General features: G+C 54.4%; 1 protein-coding gene across 1 annotated transcript; it reads left to right on the top strand.

Annotated features, from left to right (window-relative positions):
- The first annotated feature begins 318 nt into the window (after positions 1-318).
- Positions 319-2,220, top strand: LOC120916146 (DNA-directed RNA polymerase II subunit RPB1-like). The gene has a single exon (XM_040326964.1). The coding sequence runs from the start codon at positions 319-321 to the stop codon at positions 2,218-2,220; it is 1,902 nt and encodes a 633-aa protein (XP_040182898.1).
- The last annotated feature ends 10,305 nt before the right edge of the window (positions 2,221-12,525 follow it).

Below are 12,525 nucleotides of genomic sequence, written 5' to 3'. Positions count from 1 at the left end.
CTCACGTTACTTTTATTAAATTTATTGTTTCTTCCAGCTGTGTGTTCTTATGTAGAGAGAGCGGCTCGGCATCCCAGCCGGTGTGGGAGGAGGGGCATAACTACAGACCATGGGGCCCCAAAGCAAGATTCCGACGGGGCTCCCTGGTGACCTCCCTGCTGTCACTGTGTCAGGACACCAATGGCAGGAGAAGGGCGCTAGGACCCAGCAACTCTCAGGATACCAATGGCAGGAGAAGGGCTCTAAGACCCAGCATCTGTCAAGACACCAATGGCAGGAGAAGGGCTCTAGGACCCAGCAACTGTCAGGACACAAGAGATGCTCTTTGACTTTTCAGTCGCTCCCTCGGCTTTCGGCATCTCAGACCTCAGTGTAAGTTTGAGTCCTCCAACCCTTCTACTCTACGAGTCCCCCAACCCTTCCACTCTACGAGTCCCCCAACCCGTCCACTCTACGAGTCCTCCAACCCTTCCACTCTACGAGTCCCCCAACCCTTCCACTCTACGAGTCCTCCAACCCTTCCACTCTACGAGTCCTCCAACCCTTCCACTCTACGAGCCCTCCAACCCGTCCACTCTACGAGTCCTCCAACCCTTCCACTCTGCGAGCCCTCCAACCCTTCCACTCTACGAGTCCTCCAACCCTTCCACTCTACGAGCCCTCCAACCCTTCCACTCTACGAGCCCTCCAACCCGTCCACTCTACGAGTCCTCCAACCCTTCCACTCTGCGAGCCCTCCAACTCTTCTACTCTACGAGTCCTCCAACCCTTCCACCCCTTCCACTCTACGAGCCTTCCACTCTACGAGTCCTCCAACCCTTCCACTCTACGAGCCCTCCAACCCGTCCACTCTACGAGTCCTCCAACCCTTCCACTCTACGGGTCCTCCAACCCTTCCACTCTACGGGTCCTCCAACCCTTCCACTCTACGGGTCCTCCAACCCTTCCACTCTACGGGTCCTCCAACCCTTCCACTCTACGAGCCCTCCAACCCTTCCACTCTACGAGCCCTCCAACCCGTCCACTCTACGAGTCCTCCAACCCTTCCACTCTACGAGTCCTCCAACCCGTCCACTCTACGAGCCCTCCAACCCTTCCACTCTGGGAGCCCTCCAACCCTTCCACTCTGCGAGCCCTCCAACCCTTCCACTCTACGAGTCCTCCAACCCTTCCACTCTACGAGTCCTCCAACCCTTCCACTCTGCGAGCCCTCCAACCCTTCTACTCTGCGAGCCCTCCAACCCTTCCACTCTACGAGTCCTCCAACCCTTCCACTCTACGAGTCCTCCAACACTTCCACTCTACGAGCCCTCCAACCCTTCCACTCTACGAGTCCTCCAACACTTCCACTCTACGAGTCCTCCAACACTTCCACTCTACGAGTCCTCCAACCCTTCCACTCTGCGAGTCCTCCAACCCTTCCACTCTGCGAGTCCTCCAACCCTTCCACTCTGCGAGTCCTCCAACCCTTCCACTCTACGAGTCCTCCAACCCTTCCACTCTACGAGTCCTCCAACCCTTCCACTCTGCGAGCCCTCCAACCCTTCCACTCTACGAGTCCTCCAACCCTTCCACTCTACGAGTCCTCCAACACTTCCACTCTACGAGCCCTCCAACCCTTCCACTCTACGAGTCCTCCAACACTTCCACTCTACGAGTCCTCCAACACTTCCACTCTACGAGTCCTCCAACCCTTCCACTCTGCGAGTCCTCCAACACTTCCACTCTGCGAGTCCTCCAACCCTTCCACTCTGCGAGTCCTCCAACCCTTCCACTCTACGAGCCCTCCAACCCTTCCACTCTGCGAGCCCTCCAACCCTTCCACTCTGCGAGCCCTCCAACCCTTCCACTCTACGAGTCCTCCAACCCTTCCACTCTACGAGCCCTCCAACCCTTCCACTCTACGAGTCCTCCAAGACTTCCACTCTACGAGTCCTCCAACCCTTCCACTCTACGAGTCCTCCAACCCTTCCACTCTACGAGCCCTCCAACCCTTCCACTCTACGAGTCCTCCAACCCTTCCACTCTACGAGTCCTCCAACCCTTCCACTCTACGAGTCCTCCAACCCTTCCACTCTACAAGCCCTCCAACCCTTCCACTCTACGAGCCCTTCCACTCTACGAGTCCTCCAACCCTTCCACTCTACGAGCCCTTCCACTCTACGAGTCCTCCAACCCTTCCACTCTGCGAGTCCTCCAACCCTTCCACTGATGCACTGATGGACACTGATAGGCAGCACTGATAGGTTGCATTGATGGCCACTGATAGGGTGCACTGATGGCCACTGATAGGCAGCACTGATTATCAGTGTACTGACAGGATTGACAGTTATCGGCTCTCCTTTCCTCACACAGACACAGCGTGGGAGGAAAGGACTGCCGATAACCGGCAAGTCTGTTTACATGGTGAAGGGCGGCTGTGCAGCTCAGGGCTGTAATGTGTTCTGTGGATGTGATGTGATGTGATGTGAAAACATTGCAAAAAGAAACATGAGCGCACCGATACCTCAGATCCAAATATTTACCCCCCAACAACGGCGCATTCCACCCAGAACCTGTAAAACAAGGGGGTGATGAGATGACACCAGCGGGGGGCTCCTTTACCCTCCATATCCGCCGTTCTCAATCTGGGTTCCTCCAGGGGTATTTCGGGGGTTCCTTGAGCTGTGGCTATCTGACCCCCCATCTGATGGTGCCTGCATAGTGCCAGTTATAGTGCCCCTTGGCAGAGCAGACACCATGACTGCAAGGATGTCCTTCTGGCCACCCCCTTGTTTTTCCCTTTTACCCCCCACCGACGTAAGGGGCATTTTCCCCAATGACCCTCCACAGACTAATATTACCAGGGGTTCCACGAGTCCTGAAAATTATATCATGAGGTGAAAACACTTGAGAAATGCCATTCTATATGGAGGGGGCTGCTTCAGGTGCCATAGACGAATGCCCTCTAGTGGTCAGGTGCTGGTACTGCGGAGCAGGCTGTGCACTGTGTATGTTTTGTGATTTGCAACATTGTAAAAAGAAACATAAACGCCAATATCTCAGATCCGAATATTTACCCCCCAACAATGGCGCATTCCACCCAGAACCGTAAAACAAGGGGTGATGACATGGCACCAGCGGGGGGCTCCTTTCCCCTCCATATCCACCATTCTCAGTCTGGGTTCCTCCAGGGATACTGAGGGGTTCCTAACTGACCCCCACCGCTCCCCCCCCCCCCCCCACATCTCATGGTGCCTGCATAGTACCAGTTTCAAAACCACTTGGCAGAGCCGGCACCATGACTGCAAGGGTGTCATTCTGACCACCCCTGTAATGGGGGCGCTCTTCCCACTTACCCCCCCACCAGTCTAAGGGGCATTTTCCCAATGACCCTCTATAGACTAAATCTTCTCAGGGGTTCCCCGAGACCTCTGGGGTAAAAAGGTTGGGAAATGCTGCTCTGTATGGACCGGGCTATTTCAGGTGCTATTAAAAGAATGCCCCCTTGTGGTCAGGTGCTGGTACTGCGGAGCAGGCTGTGCCTTGTGTATGTCATGCAATCTGAAACACGGGCGCGCCTTTATCTCACATCCAAATATTTACCCTTCAGACAATGGAGCGTTCCACCCAGAACCATAAAACAAGGGGGGGCTCCTTTACCTTCCGTATGGACCGGGCTATTTCACGTGCTGGACAAGAATGCCCCCTAGTGGTCAGGCGCTGGTACTGCGGAGCAGGCTGTGCACTGAGTATGTTTTGTGGTTTGCAACATTGTAAAAAGAAACATAAACGCCGATATCTCAGATCCGAATATTTACCCCCCAACAACGGCGCATTCCACCCAGAACCATAAAACAAGGGGTGATGACATGACAGCAGCGGGGGGCTCCTTTCCCTCCATATCCACCTTTCTCAGTCTGGGTTCCTCCAGGGATACTGAGGGGTTCCTAACTGACCCCCACCGCCCCCCCATCTCATGGTGCCTGCATAGTACCAGTTCCAGTGACACTTGGCAGAGCCGGCACCATGACTGCAAAAGTGTCATTCTGACCACCCCTGTAATGGGGGCGCTCTTCCCACCTACCCCCCACCAGTGTAAGGGGCATTTTCCCAATGACCCTCTATAGACGCAGGGCCAGATTCTCAAAAGATTTACACCGTCGTATCTCTGTTTCTGAGCCCGGGTATCTATGCGAGTGATTCCTAGAATCATTTACGCATAGATACGGCGTAGATCCGACTGGCGTAAGTCACTTACACCGTCGGATCTTAGATGTAATTCCACGCTGGCCGCTAGGTGGCGTTTTACGACGATTTCTCATTTGTTTATGCAAATGAGCCTGATACGCCGTTTTCCGAAAGTTTTTGCGCCGCTTCGCCGTAGTTTACGTCCTTTCCGTAAGCGTAAGGTTACCCCTGCTATATGAGGGGTAACCTTACGTCAGTCCGCCGTATGCCATGTTAAGTATGGCTGTCGGGACAGCGTCGGGTTTTTCCGTCGTTTACGTAACTCGTCGCGAATAGGGCTGTGCGTTAATTACGTTCACGTCGAAACTAGGGTTGTCCAGATACCGATACCAGTATCGGTATCGGGACCGATACCGAGTATTTGCGGGAGTACTCGTACTCGCGCAAATACCCCCGATACCTAAATAGAATACTTTCCCCCCCCCCCCTGCCGCTGCATCGCGCCGCCGCATCGAGGGACATGGCTAGAGGGACATTGCTGCATATGTGAGGGACATGGCTAGAGGGACATTGCTGCATATGTGAGGGACATGGCTAGAAGGACATTGCTGCATATGTGAGGGACATGGCTAGAGGGACATTGCTGCATATGTGAGGGACATGGCTAGAGGGACATGGCTGCATATGTGAGGGACATGGCTAGAGGGACATGGCTGCATATGTGAGGGACATGGCTAGAGGGACATGGCTGCATATGTGAGGGACATGGCTAGAGGGACATGGCTGCATATGTGAGGGACATGGCTAGAGGGACATGGCTGCATATGTGAGGGACATGGCTAGAGGGACATGGCTGCATATGTGAGGGACATGGCTAGAGGGACATGGCTGCATATGTGGGGGACATGGCTGCATATGGGGGGGACATGGCTGCATTTGGGGACACATTTAAAAAAAGTATCGGTATTCGGTATCGGCGACTACTTGAAAAAAAGTATCGGTACTTGTACTCGGTCCTAAAAAGTGGTATCGGGACAACCCTAGTCGAAACCAATGTATTTGCGGCGTACTACGGAGCATGCGTACTGGGCTACGTTTAAGGCCGGCGCATGCGCAGTTCGTTCGGCGCGGGGGCGCGCTTAATTTAAATACAAGCCGCCCCCTTTGAATTACGCAGGGATACGCCGGGCCATTTACACTACGCCGCCGCAAATTACGGAGCAAGTGCTTTGAGAATACGGCACTTGCTCCACTAAGTTGCGGCGGCGTAGTGTAAATAGCTTACGCTACGCTACGCCATGATCTACGAGAATCTGGCCCGCAATCTTCTCAGGGGTTCCCCGAGACCTCTGGGGTAAAAAGGTTGGGAAATGCTGCTCTGTATGGACCGGGCTATTTCAGGTGCTATTAAAATAATGCCCCCTTGTGGTCAGGCGCTGGTACTGCGGAGCAGGCTGTGTACTGTGTATGTTTTGTGGTTTGCAACATTGTAAAAAGAAACATAAACGCCGATATCTCAGATCCGAATATTTACCCCCCAACAATGGCGCATTCCACCCAGGACCATAAAACAAGGGGTGATAAGATGTGTTTGTTAGATCAGGGGGGGGGGGGAGGCAACCTTAAAGAGGCGGAGCTCTACCTCCTCACACCTGATTTAGACCCCTACTTGCCGTACTACCGCGTCCCAACCGCGTGCATTGAGCGGAAATCACGGGTCTGAATCAGGTGGGGTGGAGGCAACAAAACGCTTCCTCACCACTTGTGAAACACACTCAGGTCGCTTTTCAGAGGAGCAACAGTGCCGGCTGCACTTGTGAATGAGCCCCGAGGTGCATTTGGCAGCGGCGCCCTTAGTGCTCATTCATACGAAGAGTTGGGGGGGGGGGGGTAAAATCTTGTGGCTGAAGCAGCACCCAGAGGTGTACAGATGCCCCAGCAGGAATTAACCCCCTGTTGCTTTTGGTGGGCGCCACGCCACCACCTGCCAATCACAATCCATTTAAGTAAATGGGGCCTCTGTGGGGTCCAAGAGGGTGAGAAAGCAACACAATGCTGCCGGCTTTACCCCCCTTGTCTGCTGGACTCACAGGGGTGCCGGCTTCACCCCCCTTGTCTGCTGGACTCACAGGGGTGCCGGCTTTACCCCCTTGTCTGCTGGACTCACGGGGGTGCCGGCTTTACCCCCCTTGTCTGCTGGACTCACAGGGGTGCCGGCTTTACCCCCCCTTGTCTGCTGGACTCACAGGGGTGCCGGCTTCACCCCCCTTGTCTGCTGGACTCACAGGGGTGCCGGCTTTACCCCCTTGTCTGCTGGACTCACGGGGGTGCCGGCTTTACCCCCCTTGTCTGCTGGACTCACAGGGGTGCCGGCTTTACCCCCCTTGTCTGCTGGACTCACAGGGGTGCCGGCTTCACCCCCCTTGTTTGCTGGACTCACGGGGGTTCCGGCTTTACCCCCCTTGTCTGCTGGACTCACAGGGGTGCCGGCTTTACCCCCCTTGTTTGCTGGACTCACAGGGGTGCCGGCTTTACCCCCCTTGTTTGCTGGACTCACAGGGGTGCCGGCTTTACCCCCCTTGTCTGCTGGACTCACAGGGGTGCCGGCTTTACCCCCCTTGTCTGCTGGACTCACAGGAAGGCCGGCTTTACCCCCCTTGTCTGCTGGACTCACAGGGGTGCCGGCTTTACCCCCCTTGTCTGCTGGACTCACAGGGGTGCCGGCTTTACCCCCCTTGTCTGCTGGACTCACAGGAAGGTCGGCTTTACCCCCCTTGTCTGCTGGACTCACAGGGGTGCCGGCTTCACCCCCCTTGTTTGCTGGACTCACGGGGGTGCCGGCTTTACCCCCCTTGTCTGCTGGACTCACAGGGGTGCCAGCTTTACCCCCCTTGTCTGCTGGACTCACAGGAAGGCCGGCTTTACCCCCCTTGTCTGCTGGACTCACAGGGGTGCCGGCTTTACCCCCCTTGTCTGCTGGACTCACAGGGGTGCCGGCTTTACCCCCTTGTCTGCTGGACTCACAGGGGTGCCGGCTTCACCCCCCTTGTCTGCTGGACTCACAGGGGTGCCGGCTTTACCCCCCCTTGTCTGCTGGACTCACAGGGGTGCCGGCTTTACCCCCCTTGTCTGCTGGACTCACAGGGGTGCAGGGCATTTCAGCGCAGCCTCATTCACCTGAATGGTCATGCATTGCAGGTGCTACACCCAACCATGAGGGTGCGTATAACTCCTGCTGGGGCAACAACATGTGTCCACCCAGCGGCATCCCCACCTTTCATATATGGGGGGGGGGGCAACTATATATATATTTCAAGAATATAATTCACTCCTGAGGTCTTGTTACAAATTCACCTTTATTCTTCACTACACCGACCTACCTGATCCCCACACTGATCCCCACACTGACCTACCTGATCCCCACACTGACCTACCTGATCCCCACACTGACCTACCTGATCCCCACACTGACCTACCTGTCCACCCTGATCCCCACACTGACCTACCTGTCCACCCTGATCCCTACACTGACCTACCTGTCCACCCTGATCCCTGCACTGACCCCCAACACTGACCTACCTGATTCCCACACTGACCTACCTGTCCACCCTGATCACCACACTGACCTACCTGACCCCCCACACTGACCTACCTGACCCTCACACTGACCTACCTGTCCACCCTGATCCCCACACTGACCTACCTGATCCCCACACTGACCTACCTGTCCACCCTGATCCCTACACTGACCTACCTGATTCCCACATTGACCTACCTGTCCACCCTGATCCCCACACTGACCTACCTGTCCACCCTGATCCCCACACTGACCTACCTGTCCACCCTGATCCCTACACTGACCTACCTGATTCCCACATTGACCTACCTGTCCACCCTGATCCCTACACTGACCTACCTGTCCACCCTGATCCCTGCACTGACCCCCAACACTGACCTACCTGATTCCCACACTGACCTACCTGTCCACCCTGATCACCACACTGACCTACCTGACCCCCCACACTGACCTACCTGACCCGCACACTGACCTACCTGTCCACCCTGATCCCCACACTGACCTACCTGATCCCCACTCTGACCTACCTGTCCACCCTGATCCCCACACTGACCTACCTCATCCCCACACTGACCTACCTGTCCACCCTGATCCCCACACTGACCTACCTGTCCACCCTGATCCCCACACTGACCTACCTGATCCCCACTCTGACCTACCTGTCCACCCTGATCCCCACACTGACCTACCTGTCCACCCTGATCCCTACACTGACCTACCTGATTCCCACATTGACCTACCTGTCCACCCTGATCCCCATACTGACATACCTGATCCCCACACTGACCTACCTGACCACCCTGATCCCTACACTGACCTACCTGTCCACCCTGATCCCCACACTGACCTACCTGTCCACCCTGATCCCCATACTGACCTACCGGTTCAATGCCCCCGCCCCCCCCGGTGGGTAAACCGCAGCCCATGAGTGTGAAAGCAGCCCTATATTACTACCCCCGGTGTATTCCCTCACACCGACCTGAAGATCTTCTTTCCTGGTGCCGGCACCACTCTGGAGACCACCAGCCGGGATAAGCGTGGGGTGCAGGTGGTATCACTCGGCATGGGACAGGAGCCGGCACTAGGGTTGCCACCTCATCCCTTTAAAACAGAACACATCCGAATTACACGGGTTCTGTGGCTGATTAAGGTGGTAATTAGACTCATTTGGTGCCTTACCTGCATTAAATTAGCCTCAGAACCTGTGTAATTCATATGTGTTCTGTTTTAAAGGGATGAGGTGGCAACCCTAGCCGGGACTACAGAGGAGACATCAGATTATGCGGCTCCCTACTACACCCCCCAACATTACAAGTAGTCCCTCCTCTGCGCTCTGTCCGATGCTGCTCTGGAATGACGGGTCAGCGGGGCCACAAAGCCACCTACCCCTCATCTACGGGTCGCTGACCCCCCGTGTTGGTTGGATAAAAGAAACTTGGGCTCCCTACTTTCTATATGGACCGGGCTATTTCAGATCCTTAAAAAAAAAAAATGCCCTCTAGTGGTCAGGCGCTGGTACTGCGGAGCAGGCTGTGTATCTTGTATGTTTTGTGATTTGCAACATTGTAAAAAGAAACATAAACACCGATATCTCAGATCCCAATATTTACCCCCCAACAATGACGCATTCCACCCAGGACCATAAAACAAGGGGTGATGAGGTGACACCAGCGGGGGGCTCCCCCCCCCCATATCCACCATTCTCAGTCTGGGTTCCTCCAGGGATACTGAGGGGTTCCTTGAGCTGTGGCTATCTGCCCCCCCCCCCCACCCCCATTTGATCCATAGTACCAGTTCCAGTACCACTTGGCAGAGCCGGCACCATGACTGCAAGGGTGTCATTCTGCCCACTGTAATGGGGGAGTTCTTCTCACTTACCCCCCACTAATGTCCCAACGGCCCTCCATAGACTAATCTTACCAGGGGGGTTCCCGGGTGGGGGGTTCCCGGGTGGGGGGTTCCCCGAGTCCTGGATATCATTTCAAGGTGTTCCTCTGGGGTGAAAAGGATGGGAAATGTCGCTCTTTATGGTTTCAGGTGCTATAAAAGGGCGCCCTCTGGTGGTCAGGTGCTGGCACTGCGGAGCAGACTGTGAAAAGGATTTCTCAATAATAAAGACTGACACATTACAAAGTGTAATTTATTAGAACATTAATGATGTGAAACATTGTAAAAAGAAACCTGGGCTCCGGACTTTCTATATGGACTGGGACCTTTCAGATGATTAAACCCCCCCCCCCCCCGTAGTGGTCAGGCGCTGGTACTGCAGAGCAGGCTGTGTATCTTGTATGTTTTGTGATTTGCAACATTGTAAAAAGAAACATAAACACTGTTATCTCAGATCCGAATATTTACCCCCCAACAATGGCGCATTCCACCCAGAACCATAAAACAAGGGGTGTGAGATGAGACCAGCAGGGGGGGGGGGCTCCTTTCCCTCCATATCCGCCATTCTCAGTCTGGGTTCCTCCAGGAAAAGCTTGGGGTTCCTTGAGCTGTGGCTAACTGACCCCCCCCACTTACCCCACCCCTATCTGATCCATAGTACCAGTTCCAGCACCACTTGGCATAGCCGGCACCATGACTGCAAGGTAGGGTTGCCACCTGTCCGGGATTCACCCGGACAGTTACTATTCTCTTTGGGGCGCCCGAAGGTGTCCCAGGTCTGTCGCAATCCTATAGTGTATATTAAAAATAAATAAATTGCTGTGCAGCGCTAAAGTGTTCGGGTTTGGCTTAAGGAAAAAGTGGCGACCCTACTGCAAGGGTGTCATTCTGGCCACCCCTGTAAAGGAGGCGCTCTTCCCACTTACCCCCCAGTAATGTAAGGGGCATTTTCCAAATGACCCTCCATAGACTAAATATTACAGGGGGGCTTCCCTGAGTCCTGGATATTATTTCAAGGTGTTCCTCTGGGGTGAAAAGGATGGCAAATGCTGCTCTTTATTATTCAGGTGCTATAAAAGGGCGCCCTCTGGTGGTCAGGTGCTGGTCTGCGGAGAAGACTGTGAAAATATTTCTCAATAATAATGACTGAAGCATTACAATGTGTAATTTATTAGAACATTAATTCCTACATATGGGGGCTTTTATTTCTCAGAGAATAGGTGCAGGAACTCCTCCAAGTCACCCTTGACTCCACCCCCTACCCACCCCTGAGTGCCGTTCCTTGGTTCCACCCCTTACCCACCCCTGAGCGCCGTTCCTTGGTTCCACCCCTTACCCACCCCTGAGCGCTGTTCCTTGGTTCCACCCCTTACCCACCCCTGAGCGCTGTTCCTTGGTTCCACCCCTTACCCACCCCTGAGCGCCGTTCCTTGGTTCCACCCCTTACCCACCCCTGAGCGCCGTTCCTTGGTTCCACCCCTTACCCACCCCTGAGCGCCGTTCCTTGGTTCCACCCCTTACCCACCCCTGAGCGCTGTTCCTTGGTTCCACCCCTTACCCACCCCTGAGCGCCGTTCCTTGGTTCCACCCCTTACCCACCTCCCATTACCATCCCATTTAGAGATATATTAGATGTATCATTTTGTGGTGCTAAGTATATTGTATAGAACTTGTTTATGATAACAAGAAAGGAAGTAAAATAGATCAAGCAACAATGGACACCCCAGCGACAATAGATCCACCCCAGCAACAATGGACTCCCAACAGCCAGCAGATCCCTCCCAGCAACGATTGCCCCCCCTGCAACATAAGACCCAACCACATCAACAATAGACCCCCCCCCCCCTGCAAAAATATATCCCCTCCAGCAACAACAGATCCCCCAGCAGCCAGCAAATCCCTCCCAGCAACGATTGACCCCCCTGCAACACAAGACCCAACCCCATCAACAATAGATCCTCCATCAGCAGCAATAGACCCCTCCCTGTAAAAAGATACCCCCTCCAGCAACAATAGATTGCCCAGCAGCCAGCAACAAAGACCCCTCCCCTCAACAGTACATCCCTCCCAGCAATTACTGACCCCCCCCCAGCATCAATAGACCATTCAGCACACAAAAAGGAAATAAAGATTGAAGATACAACGATCGGACAGATGTGAGCACATTTCTGGTTCCTCCGGATTGAATAGAAAATACATTTCGATACAAAACTTCTGAATCTTTATTCTTCACTCCTGATTTTATTTTATATTTATATATTCAGATCCATTTCATTCACCCTCAAGCCATAAAAAATGTAATTCCTGAGCGCTATTCCTGCATCCGTCCCGCAATATCGCTATAATTGTGTGCGGCGTCACCCTGTGGGCAGGAGGGGACCTGACCCCCCCCCCCCCCCGCACTCCATGTTGTCCCTCTGTGTGACGTCACCCTGTGGGCAGCCCCCCCCCCCCCCCATGTTGTCCCTCTGAAGGTGACATTGGTCATTCTCCAGCTTCTCCGGTTTCAGCGGCGGGATTATTCCAGCAGCCGCTCTGCTCTGTGTCCATTGTCACCACCTTATAAATAGCAATTTCCACACCAGGGGGGGAGATATGACAGGTCCTCTGCAGGCCGCAGTGTCGCCCCCTGCTGGCCAACAACAGTAATGGCAGCTTCATAAATGTGTAGATAGAACAATGGCCCAGATTCAGGTACATTCGCGCTCTATTTGGGGAGGCGCAGGGCAACGATTTTGCCCTGCGCCCCCGCAAATATTTTGCGCTGCCCTCGATTCACGGAGCAGTAGCTCCGTAAATTGCGAGGGCGCGCCAGCAAAATTGCCCGGCGTAAGCGCGCGCAATTTAAATGATGCCGTAGGGGGCGGGAATCATTTAAATTAGGCGCGCTC

The sequence above is a fragment of the Rana temporaria genome, chromosome 10, assembly GCF_905171775.1.
Source record: "Rana temporaria chromosome 10, aRanTem1.1, whole genome shotgun sequence".
Lineage (NCBI taxonomy): Eukaryota > Metazoa > Chordata > Amphibia > Anura > Ranidae > Rana > Rana temporaria.
Note: the sequence above shows the minus strand (reverse complement) of the source record. Positions and strands in the feature narration are given on the sequence as shown.

What these genes read in the sequence shown, in the direction of transcription:
- LOC120916146 (XM_040326964.1), top strand. Translation starts at nt 319, where the DNA reads ATGCTCTTTGACTTTTCAGTCGCTCCCTCGGCTTTCGGCATCTCAGAC.